The sequence below is a fragment of the Cottoperca gobio genome, chromosome 8 (genome assembly GCF_900634415.1).
Source record: "Cottoperca gobio chromosome 8, fCotGob3.1, whole genome shotgun sequence".
NCBI lineage: Eukaryota > Metazoa > Chordata > Actinopteri > Perciformes > Bovichtidae > Cottoperca > Cottoperca gobio.
The window spans coordinates 8,535,327-8,559,618 of NC_041362.1; the positions used below are offsets into that span (position 1 = coordinate 8,535,327).

Genomic DNA, 24,292 nt, shown 5'->3' on the forward strand with positions numbered 1-24,292 from the left:
CAGGGAGGAAGAGGATGGAAATCATCTGTTCATTTGCCTCCTTCAGGACAACAAACAAGGAGCTTGTAGGAAATCAGTATCTTAGCCCATCAGCAGTGCAGATGCACGATGACACCTTGGGTCATGAAGGGATTGAAGAGCAGATTTGCTCAAGGAGCCAATCATGTACACACATCACTGTCTTCCCAACTTCACCCAAAATAATCAAGACCACATCAGGGAAGGGAAAGGCCCCACTCACCCATGTGCCAAAGGTAGGCACCAAGTGGGTGTCATTTCCCTGAACACAGCAGATGAGGGGGGAACCCATCCACTTAAGTAAATGCTGAGCACGGCTTGTTTCCCTTCTGTCAGGGAGTGCTGCTTGGCTGTCATTCAGCAAACGTCTGCACTGGTAAGGTCAATGAAAAGAGACTCATCAGAAAAAGACAGGAAATAACAAAGACACGGTAAATACGGTAAAGAAAGAGTGATACAGAAACACATTTTCTTTACAAGTGAAAGCTAATTATCCTTTCATTTAGATAGATTTGAAGAAATGTGTCTCTACGTGCCCCAGACAGAAATCTGACCTGCATGTAGGGATTTCCAAAGGCTGAAAGAGAAAAACACATCTTCACTCATTCAGGTCATTCAGGGGAAATCACATGCATACGGAGGCGTGCATTCAACGAGTGCAGTCGTGCACGTAGACCAGCGTACAGTCACACACACACACACACACACACACACACACACACACACACACACACACACACACACACACACACACACACACACACACACACACACACACACACACACACACACACACACACACACACACACGAAACAGTGAGTCTTCCGCTGCGTGTGCCTGGCGCTGTGTCAGCGCTCAGCAACTTGCTTTTTGTTTCAACTGTCAACAATAACACCATCTGACTGGATCTGTCCAGACTGTCATATTCAGACTGAATCCATTACATCACTGTAAAACTGTTTCAAATACAGAGGATATTAACCAAAGTCAGTATGGGGAAACATGGCAGGGCATTCAGAGAAGAAAATGAAATTACCTCCAACACTACACAAAGAATATTAATACATCAAGTCTTTTACTCTAGATTAAATAGCCAAGGTGGTGCGAAGTGATTTGGAAAGGACTAGAAAGTAGATAATGACTATATCCCTACGTTAGGGTACAAACACAAGTGTCCTTCTGCCAAATCTGGGACAGTATAATCAGAGTTTTGGCCCTCATTACTACGGACTGCTGTAAAAACCTAAACGTATGAGTAGAATCATGGTGCCCACTCTTGAATTGATACATCCCTATCCTCTACTAGTACATTTCTTGCAAATATGATCTTTGTGCTTTTAACACCGTTAACTTACCACAATGTTTCATTTTAACCCTAAATCCCATTGAACTGCTTGACAGTATTTGTCCTTATTTTTTGCTTCTAAAAGCATCTGAAGAGTTCCTAGATGGGCAAAGTAGTGTTTAGTGAGGGCTGGGTCAGCGGAGAGCACAGGGGAGGTGACATCAAGGGAGATCCCAATTATAGCTCCCTCTCCCACAGCGGCGAAGCCCACTAATACACTTCCTGATTGCCATCCTTGAAAAAGAGGCAGACGTCTCATTTCCACCCAGATCACTGAAGAACTCTCCTTGGAAAATAAGGAAATTAAATTCTTAAGTGCTTGTAGGATCTCTCAGCCCTCCCTTTCCCAGCAGATGTGACCCAATTTAGGGAGCTCCTCTCAGCTCTTAAGGACTCAAAAAAGCTCCTCACCTAGCTGCCCCGAGTGACACAGCTACTGGTCGGGGTCACAAGATACACTCGTAGGTTAACTTAAGACACATCTATGCTCCACACAGATCTGAATGGTTAAATTACACAGTGTAGTGTGACACCGGATCTATTCTCCCTATATCTACTGGACCAGATGAAGACATCAATTAATATATTTGTGCTACAGCGCTGCCTATGATCTGCTAACTGAGGCGATATGCAAAGAGATACTCATCCATTTCTGCAGCCACGTGTCTGTGTGCCTGTCCAAATTACATTTTGATGAAGTGCATGCACTGATCAAGGAAGATGAATGACACTGATAACATAGATTTCTCCCGCCACAAAGTCCTTCATCTGTTCTGTGTTTACAGCGTTTGTCCTCTACATCTTTGCAGAAGAAACAGCTTGTAATTTGGTCCTCACACACACACACCTTACATTAGGCTTGATTACCCTTCTTCTTCCTCCATCATATCTCCTCTCATCTACTGCTTTGTACCTGCCTCTCTTTCCGTTTCTAGCCAATCTTATCAGTTTTCTACACCCACCTCCTCCCCTCCCTCTGTTCCTTAAGGCTGTTGAAGCTGTTGCTGTACAGGCTTTATCCTTACAGTTACATGGATAGTTCCCTCAAAGCTGCCAAATGCACCCTCCACCCCCCCCCCCCCCCCCCCCCAAGGTCCCTGTAGACTCCAATCAATCGATCCCTAGCCTAAACCAATACGAGCACTAGCTGTAACAAGAAGCAGTCTACTTCATGATGAGGTTTAAGGCATTCAGCACAAAACACATGCACACAATCGATTATGTGAGCTGGGATAGGAATAAACACACACAATAGTACACCAAGGTCTATTAAAATGGCTCTAAGCTTTCTGATCTTTCCTGCTTGAACAACAAAGGGTGATTTAAAAACACCTCATCCGCTGATCTCTGATCTGAGACTGAATCTCATTACTACAGTAAACCCCAAGGGAACTCTCCCTCATATATATTTGAAACCACACACACACACACAGAGAAACACAGACACACACCTTCATCTTCTGGAACAGACAGCTTGTAACAAAGCCGAGCATGGGCTGTGAAGAAATGCCAGTGTTAAATACGGGGTCCGACCTGAAATAACTTTTTCACCTCTGACCTTCAGATCCATTGCAGTCAAACCCAAAAAGGCCAAAATGGACCACCAGTTATGGATCAGAAAGCCACAAAGCGTCCAACCTGACCTGGCATGAGCGGAGGAGGAAGTGAAGGGGACTGAGAGAGGACAGATAACAGGAGAAGGAGCCTTGTGTTTGGCCGAGGAGGCGTGGGACGGCGAATGGCAGGAGAACACAGAGACAGTGGGAAGAGCAGTGGGATGATCACAGCTTTCCCTTTGTGTCTGCAAGTAGCCTCTCATGAAATTCCTCAACAAGGACCAGGCAGGGGGACTGATTGCTTAAGCCTCCTTGGCTTTACTTGCGATTCCAGGCTCAACATTCATTTGTTGGCCATCCCAGCTACGTTTGTGCCACCAAGTTCCATAATAAAGTGAAATCGCAGTCTGACTTCAGCAGCCGTGGTCATGAAGACCCTGCCTCTGGTTATACCATCCACGCCAAGTCATACAAACACACCTCACCCTTACTGACAGCACCGCACTGCCCAGTCATTGGCCCGCTGCACCAGTACTCAATCATCTCAAGTGTCACTGAGTGAAAGCTCATCCACCGGGCTTAACCACAACACAACCAAACCCGGGTGGAGAATGACAGGACAGCCCAGCAGACGAAAGTAAAACCCCTAGCACATTAAATGATTTTCATCCCATCTGCTTTTATCTGGCTAGCACGCATTATGTCCAGCTTTACTGATTTAATCTTCAGTACTGACAAAGTGTGGCCGGGGGTGGACACAGAATCAATGAAAACTGACCAAAGTTCCACATGACAGCAAACTACCAGAGACGACAAGCTACCCAAACAGACCTGTGGAAAACAACACAATTTCAATGCAACAAATAAAACACATGAGCGACAGCAAATTTAAGTGCCAACCTGTGAGAGAAATCCTCCAAAGAGTCAGTTTTGTGTCTTTCCAGAGAGCTCTTCTTCTTTCTCTACTCCACCTTATCTCTCTTCCTTGATATAAAAAAAAGAAAAGCAGTCCCCTTTTTCTGTCAGCTCCTGTGGCTTAACGCAGGCGGGCCAGATGTCCACATGACAAGTGGCAGAGAGAAGCAGCCAGCTCCTCCAGTCAGGGAGAGATACTGCCGGGTTTCCTCAACTGTACAGCACAGCTATCAGCTCCCAGCATGCTCACAGCACACTGACATAGTCCATTTGGGGAAGGAGCCTTACTCACTACCTCACTCCCTCCCTTTCTCTATTTTGCTGTCAGTACCATTAACATGGAGGCTCCACCCAGTGGTCATTCTTTGTTCTGCCTCCTCCTCACAGAGACACACATGGCTATATAAAAAAGGTCTATATCAAAAATAACCACATGAATTCTTTCAAAACAGATCGCCAATGTATGATTAATCATGATTGTCATTTTAAATGATAGTATTGAAAAATATTTTGGGAGAAATCTGACTTAGTAACCAACCTGTAACACAATGAATGAAACAATTTACTTGGCACTTAAAAATATTGATGTTTGACACCCAGACCTAATGATGGGATGACAATATGCACTTTAAAAAAACATTCACAGTGTTTTAGACGTAAGATGATCATACGACCCGGAGCCAGCGGCCCCAAAGAGAAAACAAAGTCTGCCTTGTGTTCAAAACAGCATATTATCAAAAAAAGTTCATATTCATATTAAAGTTCATATTAAAAAATCTTTTCAGTCTCCAGATACAACATGGCAAAAATAGTACTGAACGTGATGATGAACAGCTTATATGGAATATTTTCATTGGGTCATATCATCACCTCCAAACTCCAGTCTGTCCCGGAGACAAGCTTGTATTTTATGTTGAGACTAGTGTATGAGCATAATCCCAACGATTATGATTCATGCCAAAAGATTGCACAGCATTCATCCACGTCGTATCCCGAGTGTGTATATACAGCATGAGTGTACACTCGCCCCGGGTACGTCTGCATCACAGAGCAGATGTGAGTGTTTGCTAATGTCTGCATGTCTTTATGAGTCAACCTGGAGCCCTCTGCTGTGCCGGCTGCACTCTGCAGCTCCACAGTGAGCCAACTTCCTCTGACTAGTGGGAGTATGGGATCCATGTGTTAGTAGGGTTACAGCCTGCTCTGACATGGAGCTGGAGCTGATGATTTATATCCTGCATTAGATGACTAGAAAGACCAAAATGCAATGGGACAGGAACATCGTGTTCACTTGGTCATGCTACCACTATCAGTATCGTTATTTTTATTTTTTTTAAACATGTAGTTAAAAATCAGGCACTTTGACTCAAGTTTGTTTTCTAGGAAATGTAAGAAATCACAGAGTATATAAATAAAAAAATAAATAAAACATGTATGGAGCCCATATTCACTACACTAGTGGTTCCCAACCCTTTGTGGCTCGTTACCCTTTTAAAATTAAGCAATGTGTTCTCATTACTCCTAATTACAGGTTACAGCCTCAGAATGAACATGAGTTGTGAGCAGTACAACCAAAGGAGGGATTCCTCCTCAAGACGAATAATTTGAATAACTTTTGGAGGCATTAAGAGCTAACCAGTATTCCATAAGAAAAAGAAATCAAAGACAAATAAATAAATTATAGACAGATATACATTTCGTTCCTTCTTTCTTATCCTTTTAATCATGCTGTGAACCTATAGATTTATATTGGGACCTATTGTGGGCTCCCGACCCCCCGGTTGGGAACCACTGCACTGCACAGTTAAAACCATCCCATACTCTGGAGCCTTGTCTGTCCCACAAAAACAACCTGGTATTGTTGTATTGTACACAAGTCGGGTCAGGTGTATGTCTCACTATCGAGTCACGGGATTCAAATGACTGTTGCTCCCCTGAAAGAACATTAACGTCCCAGAAACAGTTCACGGTCAGTCTGCTAGTTGTGTTTCTGCTGCTGTGAAGGAATGCTCGGACCAGAGGATGTGACTGGGTGGAGCCGGAGAACGTACAGCGAGGTCACACGGCTTCAATGTAAAGCAAACGTGCGGACGACTCAACAGCATAAACATCCTGATGCAGACATACGCACACAACCCATCACTATGAGCACAAAAGATCAGCGTACTTTATTAATCTCCACTTTGTTTTAATGGCATTTATCAACTTTAATTGTTTTGTTAGGCCAATGCAGAGGCTTCTCAATGTTTTTTCTGAAAAGCGGAAGTGCTGTTACTACTCACAATGCATGCCTTTGTCCTCCAATGTGGCTGGCCTTGATTGTTATCGGGGCTGTCCTACTATCAACATCCTCTCTTGCCAGTAAAAAAAAAACAAAACAAAAAAAAAACACACATGATGTGAAAGCTGGAAGAGCCACCAATCGGTGTGTCTCTGCGTTGCTTTCTCTGTAGCAAAGCAGTGTAGAAATGTTAGCCCACACACAAACCGTGGGATTTCATTTCCTGTCAAGCATATTGTCAACATCTCAGCTTCCTGTTTCTGAGCCACTCTCACAGTGCAGGGGAGGAGTGAAAGCTGTGGCTAAACCCACCCATCCTGTGGAAAATGTAACATAATAGCCATTCTTCATAACTTTACTTCTTCAGCTCTATCACAACATGGTGGCATGCTTGCATTCAACCGTCATCTGAACAGTGCACCAAAACTAAAATGACTCCAACAAAGCAGCTATTCAACTTAGCATGCATTGTACACCGCTTTGACAAAGGTGCTATGGTGGTCTTTCGCAATGCATTCTTTGCACTTTCAAAAAGAGACTGCCCTAACACACACACACACACACACACACACCATACAAATAGTAACTATCCCAAATCATTTGTAAAATGAGACGAGTCGAATCAAAAGAGATGTGATAAGCAACTCTAAAAATCAGGAGCAAAGCATGTAATGTAATGTGATGCTTTCCATTTAACATCACTTTCCTGCAGCACAAACACATCATAAACAAATAATGCTGAGCAGCCTACGCGTGCACCAGAGCTGTGTTCGGTAGGGAAATTAGCACACTCCTTCAAAATGCTTTCTCTATGGAGTTCCTGCCAAACGCCATTTTGAATTTCTGGGCCATATCTACAGGACTGAACAGCGATTTGTTCTGTATGCAGGAAATGACTCCTGGCGTGTCTATACCTGCCGCGGACAAACCTGGAAGTCACTCACATTAAGTTAAAGCTGGGAAGAGAGAAAGATTAACTGCAGGCTAAACTGTGCAAAACAGAGAGAAAAAGACAGAAGTAGAAGTGAAAAGTTCTGGTGCAATTTGGTTCTCGGAGAAAGAAAAGCTGTGTGTGCCACTTAACATGCTTTAGACTGAGAGAAAGAGAAGTAAATTATTACCAAAACGAAGCCTAGGCACGAGTGGCTGGCAAACTCCTGCAACACACTTATCTACAGCGTCCCCTCGCACATTTAAAAGTTTAGGATTGGTTGATCTATTTGCAGAACACAGAGGATATGGCTTCTCACAGGCCTGCATGATGACAAGCTTATGAGAACAAATACAGCTCCCATGCAAATCAGCCATAACAGTCAACTGTGTTAACAGCAAAATGAAGTGAAAGGAGTTTGGCAGGTAAATCCTCCCGTTATCCTGACAGGCAGCACCGTGAGTGACAGCAGTAAGTTTATCAAATAAAATTGATTAAATCACACAAGCTACCAGAGCCCAAGGGGACACAGTGAAATTGGTTGTGTTGTCCTACTAACACTTCAGATTCAAAGATATCAAACTCACGCTCGTATTATAGCGAGACTAACAGCAAATTATTATATTTGCAAGGCTTGAACTGTCAAATATCTGGAATTTGTCCTCGATAAATGCCTTAAAACGATTACTGGAGGACCAAAAATGTTTACAATTAACTTTCTGTCAATGGAATTATCAATTAGACTTGGATAGAGCTGCATTGTATGTGGCCAAGAAATATTATTTAGTTTGATGTAAGAAAAGACAGCTCAGATGTTAAGATTTGCTTTCCTCTTTTTTTGCATTGCTATGTAACGACTTCATATTTTGTCTTTGGCTGCTAATGAAACTAGCCTAAAACTTTAAGAAAACTTTTTTGGCTTTTATTTATTATTCAATACATAAAAAAATACAAAGAAAACAATAAATAAACAAAGAAAATTCTTAATGATCACACTCCTACATATAGCCAAACATTACTGCGGTAGGTTGTCGTGGTTTAAATACTGTACACCATTGTTTTTCTGCCCCTTTCATTGACTGATGATACTGCCCTAAAACCTTTCAGCAATGCAGCCTACTGTGCGATGCCGAGCTACCAACCATTAGCCTCACAACAAAGACCTCACTGCACTATAGTAAATACACATTTATCCCAATTGCATTATAGCAGTAAGTGTGCAGAATGAAAACCAGCCTGAGAGGAACGAGGGCTTCAGCAGATGCAGAAAGAAGGTTAAAATATGATTATGGGGAGAGGATGATGATTATCAAACCACCGGGGCATTAGTGCCAGGCAGGGCACATTGTTCTGGAGAGCCCATTAGATCTCTCAGCACCACTCATTAGGAAACCATTAGTGACAACTACCTTAACTTCCCAGACCACCCACCTCTAAGTGGCAGAGACAAATGGACTCAAAGAGGGTCGACTGTTCACCTCTCTCATCCCCGAAAACACAATGCAGCTGTGTGTAACAGCCGTGGGGCCACTGAGGAAAAGAGTGTGTAAGTTCTCCCTCTCCATCAGCAGAACAAAAGAGCAGCAGCATAAAACAGGATCAGTCAGTCAGATGTTCACTGTTATCTAACAGGATTAATAGTGACGCAAGTCGAGGGTGCTAATTAATGCAGGCTGGCTAACCCAAGGCAAAGACATGAAAGCGTCATGCTCAGCAACAAAAGGGTTTGTGGTTGACTTAAAAGGCTGGTCCCTCATTCAGTCCTCTGTGGTATTAATTTAAAAATAATAACCGCGTGTAAAGGAATTACAACCATCCTCTTAATAGAGTTTCAAACAATATCTATAAGGATAATATAACGATGTCAACTAAGATGATGATAAAGATACATTTAAATGTTACATGAATGACAGTGTTGTGCTGCTATGCTGACTTTGGAAGGAGAAACTATCAGCTTGAACACCTGTTGCTGCAGTTCAGCAGTCACTGAAAAATGTGTTCTGCATCAACACATAAAAAGGCCAAGAGATAAAAATCTGTTACTAATGTGTTACAACATGTGGTTAAGAAATAACACCAACAGTGCTAAAATGTTAATCTGCAATAGCTATTTCTTTCAAGCAGATTGCCAAATATTAAACTGTGGCAATTTGTTTATAACAATTAACACTTAAAATAGTATAGCAAACCTATAGTGTCTTTTTTATTTTATGTTTTTTAACTCAATTGTCAGTTTGGTGGATTAATTTTATTTGTTGACACTATAAATAGCAACATATTATATTTGTATGTTGTACTTTGTTTTATTATTTGTGTTTTTAGGTTAGTGGCCCAAGTTTAGAAAACCACATAGTCTCAATGCACAGAGCTGACTCAGTAAGAATGATTGAAATGGAGCAGAGAACACTGTAAACAAGGCCAAACGACCCAGCACGCATTCACACATTTGGTTCCTGACATTAACCTTAAAACGTTCACCTGTAAACTTCTCATAAACATGTATTCAACTAAACACACCCTGTTAAGACATTTACACGAAGTGTAGACGAAGAAAAAATGCTTTTCCTTGACTGCTTTACTCACCTACTCCGTCTTCCGATTTTAACACCATGTTGCCTCCGCTTGGCAGGTCCGAGTTCAAAAAGTTTTAAGCGGTTTCCGAGCGTCAAAACTTTGACCAGTTACTAGTATCGGTAAATATATTGACCTGTTTATAAGTTTTTCTGCCGAGTTAAGTAACACACTTAGGAATGGTTTCTTCAGTAAGTGAAGGGTGGCTATGTCGACAGCTCAAGGGAGTGGTTTGAAGAGACGAAGGAGGACTTTTACAACCAATCTTTCGTGCGAGGGATAATGTCAAGACACGCGGCTGGATGAAATCAATGAGCTTCCGGTCGTGACTTTCACAATAAAACCGTCATGAATGAATCAAATACTGAAATTGTACTTGCACCTCCAGAAAGTAGCAGATACAGTGATGATTTAAATTTTAAATCATTATAAACGTCAGATATGCATTGAATTGTGCGACACATGCGTGGGTTATGAGATCAACAACTTTACTCTGTGTGTATATTAAAAAATATCAATTACGGATTCAAAAGAATACGTAATTGGCCAAGAACATTGCATTATATTTTGATTATGATTATAGCAAATGCATCGCCTCCTCAGCAAATTGGAAATAAAGATACGCATATAAAACTACTGGTTTACAACAAGTATAGTTCATTTAATATTAGCCTGTCCTATATCATTATAATTTTAGACTCTTATTTGTAAGAGCTGCTCCCTATCCGGTAACAGTCTCCCATCTCTGCTGACTTGACGTTGTTCAGGCTGAAGGTGCAGCAAATGGGCCAGATGACGCGTCTGCTGCTTGCGTTCCCAGCCTGTTGCCTTTGGCACTGCCTTCTCTCTCTCACGCACACGAACACACACACTAAACTGTTGTTAGGGCATGGTTGAGTGGGGGCAGGGAGAGAAAAGTGATTGACACACACAGGCACAGCTATTCACTACTGCTGATTTTGCGCTTATGTTTCACCACCACATCCGCTGAGAGTAGACGAGTGTAGAAAATAGCAACAACACCGGTCTGTGGCGAAGACAGCCTTACAAACACCTGTTGAATTATATTATTATTTATATAAAAGCACAGTAGGCTATATTTGCATAAGTCTGACAGAAGCTCATTATTTTTTACCAAGCTTTACCACACTTAATGGTATTTTGTATTATTTGCTAAAAGAAAATGCTCTTGAAATTAGAACATTTTGAAAGCCACCCTCCCAAAAGCTATTATGGCAAAACTGCAATTTTATTTTATTTTTTATCATTATGGATGTTTCAGTGGTTTAGGTAAATAGTTGCTTGTCATTACACTGTCATTGTTACACAAGACCAAGTGTCCTACATACCAATGAGTCCTTAATGGTGAAACTGGTTTTACCAAATCCCAGTGAGACCAGCATGTTTTAATGGCTGATACAACTTGCCAGATGTTAGCATCTGCTCAGAAATAAAAGTCTGATCTTTTTAGGGATTTATTACTTTCATGTTTCATCCTGGCCCGTCAACACACAGTATATTCACTTTTTATGCTGCCTGTGATCAAAGGTGCAACTGATGGTCGCTCTTGCAGGGAGACAATATCTTGCCTGCATATTTTAGGGGAAACTGTAAGAGCAGACAGCACAGCTACCCAGTTTTTCATCCTCATGTTAAAAGAGAATAAATCAGCCTGCTGTTTGTATAACACCTGCTCATGTGCTGCTGTCAGATAGGAAGGGGCAGAGCCTGTCCCTGCCTGTTGATGAACACAGGAGAGCCAAGAGGAATGCTGCGCTACCAGCCAATGACAGAGACCAGGAGATAACACCTACTCTCTGATTCACCATGAGAAAAAATGTGACTAAACACCTAAAGCATAAAAGCACAAACCCTCCCTTGAAAGGCCCCAGTCTGCATGGCCTCTTCATTTGAAGGGATCGGCTTCAAGCTGTGGCCTATGAATGCCTCAGTTGTGCTGCCCAAACTCAACAACTGACAATGCAGTTTGTGTGAAGTGAACCCTGTTCACACAAAGTTGCTATTCATTGTTAAGAGTTCATCCATTCCCCAGAGCACTGCTGTAAATCTACCCGGGACAAGTGAAACCAGAGAGCTGTTTGACCTTTAAATAAAGAGACATCAGTTGATATCAACACATTGTTGTCTGCAACTTTCTGATCTACACAAAGACATGTAGAACTGATCCTCGAATAAATGTGATGTTAATGAGGTGTATTATGCAAACGTCAAAGCAGCGTCATTCTAGATTATTAACTGCAAAGAGGGTTTTGTTCTTGCAAGTTAGAGAAATTCCTTGGAAGGACAAAGTTTTCTTTTTTATTCACTCTCTGTTGTTCAGGCTACTTCTGTTTGAAAATAACAAGAAGGCCTGACAATGTAAGGATAGTACAATACAATAACATCTCACAGGTTACAAACAATCAACACCTTTCTGACACAGTTTGAACATCATTTTGTGATACTATTATTTTTGCCGTAATCTGTACTATTGTTTGTTAAGAACATCTACTGTTTTGTCTGCAATGGAGGAAAGGTAGACTCGGTTAGAAAATCAAGACAGAGTTTCTTTTGATAACTTTCCAGCAGCTAAATCTGCATAAACTGAAAGCAGCTCAATAACGTCCGGGAACATTTTAACCTTACACAAGCCTTGGTCATATTATGACAAAGCTGTTGTTCGGTCTTGGCGTATTATGTTAAGCCCTTGGATTACAGTGTTGTTGTATAAGTGACAGAGCCAATTCTCAGGAGCAATCCTGGTTCTCATATTTAAAATTAGATTTTGCCTTTTTCTTTGATATTCCAGCAATAAAGTTACTTTTGGGAAAATAGCCTGAGTTTTATCCCTTAGTATGAGCCCAGTTCCACTGGATCCCACACTTCCCAAAATGCAATTAGATAGTGTCTCTGTTCGAGTGCCTGTGTTCAGTATATGCCCATGTGTTACGCCACACTCCCAGTTTATATCACAGGCTTTCTATTAAAAATGTGTACATCATCAGGGTTTTCTTCTCTAACTTTAGAAAACACCATGTAAAGGCAGAGAAGACACACATATACATATATATATAAACTGATCTTGATGTGTAAAATCAGGGGAACAGACCCTGGAATGGTAATCTTGGCTGAAGGGTTAGGGTTAGGACTTTAGGGTTTAGGGTTAGCTCTTTGGCAATGTAGTGGTCAACTCTCCACAATCATCATGGCTGTACCTTTAACTGTACAACAGGGTTGTTCCTGAAACCACAAGACTCTATTATTAGCCATACAGCCATAACAACACAGCTGAAGCTACAATAGTAAATCTATGTGTTTAAATAGCCTGAATTAAATGGGAGAAAATCTTCTTTTAACCATCAGAAGAGCGGCTAAAAATGACCCCTGCTGATCATTTGCAGTAATTATAGTTCAAACTGCAGAAACAAGAAAGAGCATTTATTTAGACACACACGTCACTAAAACGATCCCTAAATGATCAATTATCAGGGCTAGACAATATTACGCATATACCCACACAAATGACTCATATTTCTTAACATATAGTGTTTGACTTATAAACTAAATGAACTCCTATAGCTTATTGAGAAATAGGAGGTTAGTTTCTGCATACCTGCTTGAAAGAAGTAAACACCAGGCATGAAAAATGCGTCTGTTACGATTACTACACGCATGGCAGACATTCTTTGGGATAAGCTGCGGCTGGAGTTTTGTTGCTCCATGCATCGTGACTCATTGCACAAGCTGATTCTGAAACCACTGCTTTCCTTTCACAGGTGCAGTCAGAGGTAATGAGACCTTTGGATCAATCCAGCCTATAATTTTCCCGAGGGTGAGGGTGTGCAGATCTGAGCGATTAATTACTGACATGAGGCATACTATAAGAAAATAGCTCTCGTGTCACTTTTCTGATGTGGGTGGCCATTTACTGTGCAATTACAAGCATAATACTCTGTTTTATCAACAGCAGATTCTTTTTTTTTTAGATGTTTCCTTTGTAGCAGCCTACAGGGGAACTCACATACACATACATAAATACTGCTGTCAGAAGATGTGACTTTGCAAATCATATTTATGAAGAGCAGAGAGCTCCTGCTGAAGTAGGACAACATGTCTAAAAGTCACTCTTCCTCAGGCTAGACTCTAAGCATTGTGCACTGCATACATTTCTGCAGTTGGCATCACCCCAACAAGCCGTGGAAGACTGCAGGCTGACAAAGCATTTTTTCATCTGTTATTCATTATGCATAAATCTTGACAACATAAAACCCCTTCTGTTCACAGATGGATTGTGTCCGCAGGCATGAAAGCTTGATGAGTTGGAGGCCAGCATACACATTAACAGTACATACACATTAACAGTACAACAATAGGGATTACAGTATGTCATACATTTTTGAAATAGTACCAAAAAATACTTTCTGCAATGCACGCCTGTTTTCATCAAGTTAAAAACCTAAAACTCAGAGAAAAGCAAATCCTCCCATGCAACCAGAATAATCTTATTTGGCTTACAGAGCTGTGTGGATTTCATCTGCCTCTGTTTTGATTCCCACACACGCCTCTTTGAAGCAGAAGCAGCTCGCTGGCAGTGTCTGTTTTGTTCAGCATCCAAAAATGCATCAGAAGAATCTTATAAGATAATAATAATAATAATAATAATAATAATAATAATAATAATAATAATAATAATAATAATAATAATAAGCTTTATTTGTATAGCACCTTTCATACAAGAATTACATACATACATTACATACAAAGTGCTTCACAGCAAAAACATAACAATTAGTACAAGAATGATATAGATGATAAGATATCAAAATAATTCTCTTTTTTCAGGTAAATGGACACAGGAGCTTACTGATCGACCAGGCCTTATAATTAGTGTGTGTTTCTTTATCATTACACAAAGTCAGAGGTTTGCATCCCAAAAAACATCTGACGGATCACAAGATGGGAAGAAGAAGAAGAAGAAGAAGAAGAAGAAGAAGAAGAAGAAGAAGAAGAAGAAGAAGAAGAAGAAGAAGAAGAAGGAGAAGAAGAAGAAGAAGAAGAAGAAGAAGAAGAAGAAGAAGACCTAATAGACAGAACTTCGATTAGATTGATATTTTCTCTAATACTTGATTTTATATTTTGAAATGCTGGACAGTTGTATCCTCTTCAGGCCTCTGAAATGAACAGTCTGAGGAGGGGAAGCACTCTTTAGTTTAACTGCTCACAGTTTATTTCACTGTAACCCTTATGTTCTGGCTCTACTTCCTCATTGTTTGTGTTGTTATTACACCAAACCAGGACACATTTCATGTTTTCTATTGTACTGACATTAGCAGTTGGTGTCAGTTGAACACCCTGTTGTTATAGCAACCCCTACTGGTACAGCTCTACAGCAGTTGCTACTTCACTGACATTACATCCTCCTTTTTGTCAGATTTGCGACTAAAGAAATAGACTTCTAGGTTTGTTCTACTTCTCAAATGTCCGTGTTGGAGGATTATCTGTAGGTACTCTTTTTTGTGACTTTGTTACTTTGTAGAATTATTTGTTTCTATGATCAGCGTACTGCTAACAAAGGGAGCCACTATACAAGCTGTCTGAGGGTAATGTTGCCACACTCTACCTTTGTTCCCTTCACTTGATACTTTGTTTCATGAGGGACAGAACAAAACCAATTTGACTAGTTTGTCATTTCCTCGGTGTCACTCTTTTCTATGGAATCTGGGGTTTTCTGATTTGTAATCATTATAATTGTTCCGTTTTTAGTTTCACAATTTCTTCCAGTAAAAACTCAAAGGCAAACCACAAACTTCAGCCTTCATTGGAAGTGTGTTTAGCTCACTGCAGCTGTGCACTTACACGCATAGTGATGACAAAAAATATATTATACAGGCTTTACATTTCAGACAAAAAAATGCTCTGTATGTAATGCTACATACTGATGCTACATATGTTTGGGGCCCGTTAGACCCCAGAGAGGTCAAACTCTAAGAACAGAAAACAATCCTGACTTATTTGGGATTTTGGAGAGGTTTTGCTGGACAACTTCTAAAACACGTTATCAATTTAATATCATGTTTACACTCAATATTCATAAAATTACAACAAGTAATTTAGTATCAAGTCGACAAATGGCCCCAAACACGACCATAATCACGTTAGCATCATCACCCGCTGCCACTTCTGCACCATACCCTCCTTCACATCAAGCTGATTTGACAAATATTCGGAGCACTCGCACTCTGACGGCCTTGTTTGTGCTCTCAAATAGATCACCTTGTCCTCAGCTGCCTCTGGAGCCCACATGGATTCATTTCATTGGAGAAAATCTAGGAAAAGCCCGTCACACCTGCCTCACAGCGCAGATGGCCCTCGTAACTGCGCTGATATTAATTAGCTAAATTGCTATCATGACTGCTTTGGGGCGATACACCGTCCGCTATCAGTCCCAGCCTGTGCTATGTGAAGATGAATTGGGCATGTTGAGTCACAGTGGCTGCGAAAGTAAGACTCACAGTAACATTTACAGTCTGAAAGGGCACTGACGTAACACTGCGTGTGTGCTTAATTCATTTAGATGCAAGGGGAGAGTGACTGAGACGACTGAAATAATCCATTTGCTTCCCCTGAGAAACATAATGCCTTCATGAAATAAGACGTCACTACAGTGAGGTCAGCCAGTGAAGCTTCCAAGTTACCTTTTTTTTTTAACTTATCACTCATATTTAAGTTTGTTTTTTTCATGTCAAGCATTTGGCTATATTTCAGGAGTGATTTAATGCTTCTGCTTATACAATGTGAACTCGCTGGACGACCATTCGATGAGTCACACATGAATCACTTGCATGATTCACGATTAAAAACAGAAACACCAACACTCGCTGAACACTGCCTAAGCTCTTCCCACCTCAAGGAGTCCAAAATGCAATGGCTGCCATCACGACATGAACATTTTCTATTACAAAATAACTGACACTTGCAGGCGGGTGACAGCTGGAATTAAGCCTTTGGGAATATATTGCTTTAAGACTGGAGGCTGAATATTCAAATGACAAACCGGTGTCATATCTAACTAGAACTTTTCCTTCAATTCTACCCAAAATGTCAAACTAATTTTTGTTAGCTTGACAAAAATCTTTGAAACTCTGCTGCCGCCATGTTCTTCATACCAGAACAATCCAGATTTCTTCCCTCTTAAATATCCAAAAACCAAAAAAGAAGTCCCTTCTTTTCGCATCACGTCCGTGGTGCTGATTCAGGTGTTTTTGAAATCACGGAGACAGCACCGTTTCCCCTTTGCTACGCACTCAGTCAGCTGATTCACCACAACTCAGCAAAGCCTCTTTAGTCATGTCAACACTGTCTGCCAACACAATTTCAAACACTCCCAATAGGAACCTGTGCACTGTAGTGTAATGCAGTTAACAACCAACGATCCTAAACAATAACACACACTACCTCCATCACAATTCAGATCATGTTATTACGACAGTGTGCAAGGATAAATCTGAGAACAGATGGGGAGTATAAAAATACTCTAAAGAGGTCAACGTCTTAGCCAGCTCCATTTCTCCTCCATCTGTAATTAAACTGAGAGTTGTTTATCCACAACACTGCCGTCCACGCTATGGAAGAACTAGTAACAGGGACGAGAAGAGACACTTCCATGCCGGGTAGGAGCAGAAACATGTCACTCTGTGTGGCTGTGTTTTCACCTGAGGTTTTTAATGTTGCCATACCATCGTTGGATCTGTTCCATGTGTAAATAAGGATGTGAGAAGTCGTCGCGAGCAGTTCAAATCAGTCTGGCTGTGGATAGTGTGTGAGACCTGCTGGAGATTAGATCTGCACAGTAAGTAATAACATTAGGTCGCTCCCTCTCAGTGTGTGTGTGTGTGTGTGTGTGTGTGTGTGTGTGTGTGTGTGTGTGTGTGTGTGTGTGTGTGTGTGTGTGTGTGTGTGTGTGTGTGCACAGAGGATTAAATTGTGCTTAAAGAGGGAGCCTCCTTAGCCATGAGAAGCTCCCTCTATTTCTGTGCAACTGCTTTCATCTCTGGTGGAGCCATGTGCACGGGTACACCTTCGATCAACAGGTTTTTTTTTATCAACAGTGTGAGAAGTCTTTCAAAACTAATAGCCATGTAACAGCATCACAGTAATGCTACAACACATGCCAACAAGCAACCTACAAAACAAAACCCATACAACAACACTGTATGCATTGAAAAGGCCCACAGTTTGTGTGACTTTACCTGTAGCTTGCTGGAGCGGCTTCACAGCTGGACACAAGAACGTCTGAAGGCTGGACACGCACAGTTCACTCACTGACCCCATGGCGTCAGTGTATAATATGTCTTTCTGTGTGTGAAGGTATGTCTCCGTAAGTGGACTGTGTGAACGCTTCCTCCTGATGATTCAAATTGAAATGGAGGAAAAAGGGAAGTTGCGGAGGCCCGGGCACCCGGCCGTAGTCACTCCCAGCAGTTCAGTCCATGGAGAGACTCCCAACTGTAAGGTCCTTCTCTCTGTCACTCTGCTTCACCTAATCCCCCCCCCCCCAGCTGGATGAATCCCCCTTCTCCCCGGCCAATCTCTCACACTCACCTACTTTCTCTTCCCCCTCGATTAGAATGTGCAACTTGCCAGCACGCTGAAATCATTTCTGCTTTCTCCCAGTTCCCCTTTTGTGCTGGTGTCTCAGCCTCTCTCTATCCTCCTCTGCTCTCTCTCTCTTTCTCTCTCTCTCTCTCTCTCTCTCTCTCTCTCTCTCTCTCTCTCTCTCTCTCTCTCTCTCTCTCTCTCTCTCTCTCTCTCTCTCTCTCTCATCCTCTCCCACTTGCACTGTCTTGCTACTTTCCATATTAATTCAAGCAGATATTCTTAGACATAACAGACTGCACACACAAATGTAAAAGTCAGGTTGTATGTCAAAGCGTACATTAATGTACCTTCAGGACAGACCTTTATTTCTATTACTCTTTTCTTTTTCTGCTGCAACCAAGTGTGCCTGATAAAGAGTAGAATCAAAGGCAGAATCAATTAAAGAAACAATGAGGGAGAAAGTTTTGCCGTGCATCAGCCTCATGGGGGATTCTCAGCCGCACATTGATTTGTTTGGTGCGGTGCAGTGTTTGAGTTACATCTCCTCTGTTGCTTTTTAGCTTCTAGCCACTCATCATTTTTGGCTTCAAAAGCCTTGTACATAAAATCAAGATATCATTGTTGCTTGGCAACGGGGTGGAAGAAATTATTTGCTCCTGGGCAAAACACTGTGAGCCATTTGTTTTGATTAGATTATATCTTCACATCTATCGAGGTTATTCACCACGACACAGTCCCATTTTTGGAGTCCTGAAACCACATAACACACATGGGAAACACACACCCACACACACACACACCCACACACACACACACAATAAACTGGTCTGGTTCGGCCACAGATGCGCTCATAATCAACGGCAATCGATTTTGGATTTTTCAAAAACGTTTATCTACTCTTGAACCACTGCCACTCTGTCAACCAACCTGTCAATCACTCAAAGTGTTTCTCACTCCTTAATAACAGCCTCTCTTCTTCAGTGTCAGTCACAATTCATTTCACCCCCCTCTATTGCAAGCATGTCAGCGACTACAGGATAGGTAGCAATTACAGAACACGACTAGCTAGATGTGACGCACACTACACTCTGCATGGCTCTGACATCACCTCTGCTCTGACAATCATTGCCCAGTTCATGGCCAGAGGGCCTCGGAGTGACCCCTGCATTAACTGCAAAGTCAGTCTTGACCACTTTATAATGCTGCAGCTGCACGTCACCCAGAGGACCAGCAGCAGGGCACATGGGGAAGTCAGCACAAATGTTTGTCTTCTCTTTTTTAGTATGCATATTCCTCGACTTCCAATTGGCTCCACGCTACCTCTCTGAATAAGTGTGTGTAGTCAGCACCTCGCTGAGCACCTGCAGAGAGTATACATAAGTAAACAGGTGGTAGATGGATAGATAGATAGATAGATAGATAGATAGATAGATAGATAGATAGATAGATAGATAGATAGATAGATAGATAGATAGATAGATAGATAGATAGATAGATAGATAGATAGATAGATTTGTCAAACTAATACCTTGTCCCCCTGCTGGCAAGGTCAAAGAATACATCAGCTCATTGTTGTAAATGGAATAACGTCAGTGTATTAGACTAAACTGTCAAGTGTCCACGCCTGAGTCCACATAGCAAACTGTAAGTACCCTAATGAAAACTATAAACGCAAATTAGCCATAGCAATAACAGTAGATTTCTATTCATTACGCCTAATATTGCCCCATAACGTCTTGCAGGGTTATTTTAGGCAAAGTGCAAAACACAGTTGGGTACTTAGAGTAACGATTGCAGTCAGTGCAGCCTGGACATCCCTTAGAAGTTTCCTGTTGAGTTTTTGATATCTAGTAGCGCTGTGGGGAGGCTTTTTTTCTATTAGCGGGTCTCCCTTTTGTTTATCTTGTGTAACATTAATATTTAACGTTACAGACGATGCATAAATATTCACATGCCTGCTCAGTTCTATTAACTGTGAAGAGTGAACAGTCTGTAGTCAAACTGCAGGGGAAACATGTTGCTGTCTCCAATCCACAATAGCATATTAAAGCTTAATACAACGGTCATAGTTGCTGTTCTGTAGCTGATCCTGCAATCTCTGCCTTCCTATAGCAATCAATACATTTTCACATTACAACAATATCTGGTGCAGCCAGTGCTGCAGATGTAGTCCCGGCCTTGAACAGGAACTGCACATGATCACTTTACATGAGCTGTTATGATTACATGCCACCAGGTGGACATAGCAAGGAACAACACCTTCAGTCATACACCAAGTGAAGTTCATGTACAAACATTGTGAGTGTCAGCTGCCTCAGCGGACAAGTCTACCAGGAGATTGTGATGAATCATATGTTTGTCTTCAAACAGTCAGGTAGGTAGACATGTCTTCTGTGTGATGAAAGAGTTTCCTCATGTGGGTATAAAACCTACAGAGAGCTCGCTGATCTGTGTTGGTGGAACTCCTACACTGTTAGCATCACCTCCAGTGACTAACAGCTGGCCGGGTGGGAGCAGAACTCACCAGAACAAACTTATTTTTATTTCAACCGTGTCAGCGCTTTAATAGTCTGTCTTTATGTGATTATCTTTATCTACATGTCTTTGTGATTTGGAGTAGATTTAATGATGGGAAACAAAGGGGTGATGTTTTTTATCAGCTTCATATCAATGATTATTTCTAGACTGGTACCTTACATGGTTAAGTAAGAACAGCACATGTGCAAATCTGAATAGACCTTGAAGTGACACATTTCAACTTCTTCTCCTTTGATTTTCATGTCACACTTTTTTCTTTTATACCAGGAATACAATATGCCTGGGTAAATCCACTGAGATTCGGCTGTTGCTGCTTTGACAGAGTGCGCTTTGAAAGATAGAGGAGCTTAGTGCTGTAGTAAACCTGTCTGATGATTGGTAGAGAGTGACAGTATACAGTAGAAAAACAACATATATCAGGCCAGGAGAAGCAACTCTATTTCAAACAGCGAGGGGAGGTGACACGTATAACCACAGCTACCACAAGTATCTGCCGCTATAGTACACCACGCCTATACACCAGCACACCATTTCCTTTGTATGCACACATTTCTTTATGTAAAGGAAAAATGAACTGCACAAGTGGGTGTAGATGGCATAATAGCAAAAGTTATTTTGAAAATGTGCAGCTCAAAGCCTTTGAAGTGCATGAGTCTTGAAACATTGAATCCCAAGATAGCTGGTTTGCAAAAACACAGTATGGTAATCCTGTCATAAACTTTAGAATGGTGACTTACAACACTGCAAGGCTGCAAAATGCACAGATTATCCTCACGAACACGACATGTTTTGGTTGCATAAGTCTGCATTAATAATAAAAATGGAGCTCTACAAAAATAGTCTGTTAGAGTCGAGACTTGACGGCGGATGGATTATTTCTATCCTACCTCTTTTTCAGACTTCAATTATGCTGAACAGTCACGGTGTTCAGGGACAGAAGCGATGATATGACTTGTACTTATTCATTCAGATCCACAAGCCGCTGATTTGACTAAAGAGGTGTCGGGGACAGTGAGAGTGTTATTTGAATGTGCTGGGAGTTGTCCCTTCTCTTGCGCCTTACACTTTGGCAATAATAATTACATAATAATCGTCGAATGATTCTTTGCACACGACAAGGGAAATTCATGAGTTTATTTACAAGTGTGTGTGCTATAAGAGTTGCAAATGTTCCAGAGTTGAGTGGAAAGTACTGGCAAGTAAATGCAAATAAATATGATTATCCTCTGCGAGCCCAGAACAAACTACTGGACCCTGTGTGTCTATGTCCAAAACCCAATCAAAAGGCAAATACTTTAGATTGATAAGTGAAACATTAGTACAACGTTCTCACTGTACAGCTTTCATTTCTACTCAGATTAGATTTTTAACTTTTTCTTAATCTCTTCTGTGACTCAGATGTGGGGTACCAGCCCTCCCTTCTATCTACAGAGCATCAGTTTTGCAATGAGGCCATTGCTGATGGTTCTATTTTGAGATGCATTAAGCTCAAAGAAAAACTAAATTGCTAAATAATTGAGATGAAGCCTCTATCATTGCCTAAACTGAGCCATCATGGCCTAACATCATCAGGGTGAGGAGGAAATCAGCCTATACTTGATGTCATAACTTCCTGTAAAGATGAGGACAGTTTTAAAAGAAGGCATTTTGTGAAATTGTGCAATCTGAAGAGCATACTAGCGCCTTAGACTAGATGCCAGCATATACATAAATCGTTGTTGCATCTAAATTCCCTCAGGGATTGAACTTTTCCATCTTTCACTGCATTAATTCTACTCCACCATGCTTCTCTCCCACTGTACTGCAGTGTGAAGCTTAATAATTCATCATACCGATCATTTTATACGCCTTTGGCAGTGAATACTAAAGAGGCACCTGTTTTTTAAAAATGGTATATAAATACACAACAGGGTCATTCCTTTCTTGTGAAAGCAATTCGATTTAATCAACATGATTAACGAGTCCCTTTAGTATAGTTCAGTACAGTCAGTCATGCTGTCATTCTAACAGTCCCACCACGCAGTCAGACTGGCAGCAACATCAATGCTTAGTGGACTGTCTGTCATTTGTTAACACTTGGCACAGCTGAGCACGAATACTGATCGCTACACAAAACATGCACATGTACTGTCAGGGGCTCAAAGCGTCCACCAAATGCAAAAAAAAGTCTATGCAATAGTGGGATGAAGACAAACCGTGATTCTCCCCCTCCATCCTGGTGGTCCTGATGCTGCTGCAGGCGTCACAGCCCGGGGATGTCTCTCGCCAAGCGCCGGCAGCAATCCGGATACCTTCTTCCCTTCCTTCCTGGTCTCTTCTTCGCTCTGCCTTCGCTCACCTGCCAGGTTTCAACTTGATAGCAGGCTCTCTGAATATGCTAGCTAGCTTAATACAAGGTGGTACTTTTCCGCTTGTTGCTGTTTTGTTTGTGCCTAGTTTAAAATGTGTGTGTGTGTGTGTGTGTGTGTGCCGATGTTGGCCGGCTGCTGATATGCATCCAGAGAAACGGGTGCACATGTTAGCCCCGCCCACCCCAGATGTGATGTCATGGTGGAACTTTTTTATCTTTAACCAACAACTTTGCTGCACAAAGGCGATCTTGAACATCTGATTCATTTCATTATTCTGTATGCAAGACATTTATTCATCACTACCTCCCTTTTAAGTTTTTTTCTAATAAATGAATTATATACTCAACAACTCAAAACAGAAACTTTTTTCTGGGAAACGTTGATGTTCTTCATCTGTGTATGTACCCCGGTTCTTTTAATTATTTTATTCCAAGTAATGTTTTTTAATATTCTCATTGTATGCTCTTCATATGCATTTGTGTAACCTATATCTCTGATATGTGCTGCTGCTGTTTACCTGAATGGTTTGTATAGTATCCTTTTGTCAATTAAAAAAAACCATTGCTGACTACTGGTATGATTTATGTATGCAGAAAATTGCTGCTGCATTGCTCTTTAATAAACCTGCATTAACTGATTCTTCTGGCCACTTAGGGGCAGCAGAAGCAACTTGTGAACACAGCATCTCACCTTTTAACCTGATGCAGTGAACGTGCTAGAAAACAAGTTTAGCAGTTATAGAAAGTGGTGGAAAGTAACTAAGTACATTTACTCAAGTGCTCTACTTAAGTAAAATATTAAAGTACTTGACTTTAGAATCTCAGTGTTCTGCTACTTCTACTTCACTACAATTCAGAAGTCAATATTTTACCTTGAAGATTAAGGTTACTCATTAAAAATAAAAAACAAATAAATGATCATGTATTATTATTATTATTGGTAAAGATAAGCTATATTGACCACTTGTTGAAATTCAAGTTACCTGGCAGTATACAAAGTAAAAACATATTTTTTATAAAAGCTCCTCCTTTACTGGCTGCAATTATAAAGTATTGTACATCTGAATGCAAACATAATCCAATAATTAATCCAATAATTGAATGTATATAATCCTGAATTTTTTTGGAGTCGTGTTTCAGGCCACATGTGAATTTAAATGAAATATTCACTCATCAGTTTTATCGGTC

General features: G+C 41.1%; 1 protein-coding gene across 4 annotated transcripts in view; it reads right to left on the reverse strand.

Moving 5' to 3' along the window:
• Positions 1–23,204, reverse strand: part of cyth1a (cytohesin 1a) — a 38,883-nt gene extending 15,679 nt beyond the window's left edge. The window contains exon 1 of one of the 4 annotated variants that reach the window (XM_029437162.1): positions 22,950–23,204. In XM_029437162.1, coding sequence (XP_029293022.1) covers positions 22,950–22,968 — 19 coding nt within the window. In that variant the 5' untranslated portion in view covers positions 22,969–23,204. Of the gene's footprint in view, positions 1–3,820; positions 3,881–9,630; positions 9,892–17,867; positions 17,913–22,949 lie in introns of those variants that run through there. The other 3 variants (XM_029437160.1, XM_029437161.1, XM_029437163.1) reach the window with 3 other exon arrangements.
• Positions 23,205–24,292: the final 1,088 nt, after the last annotated feature.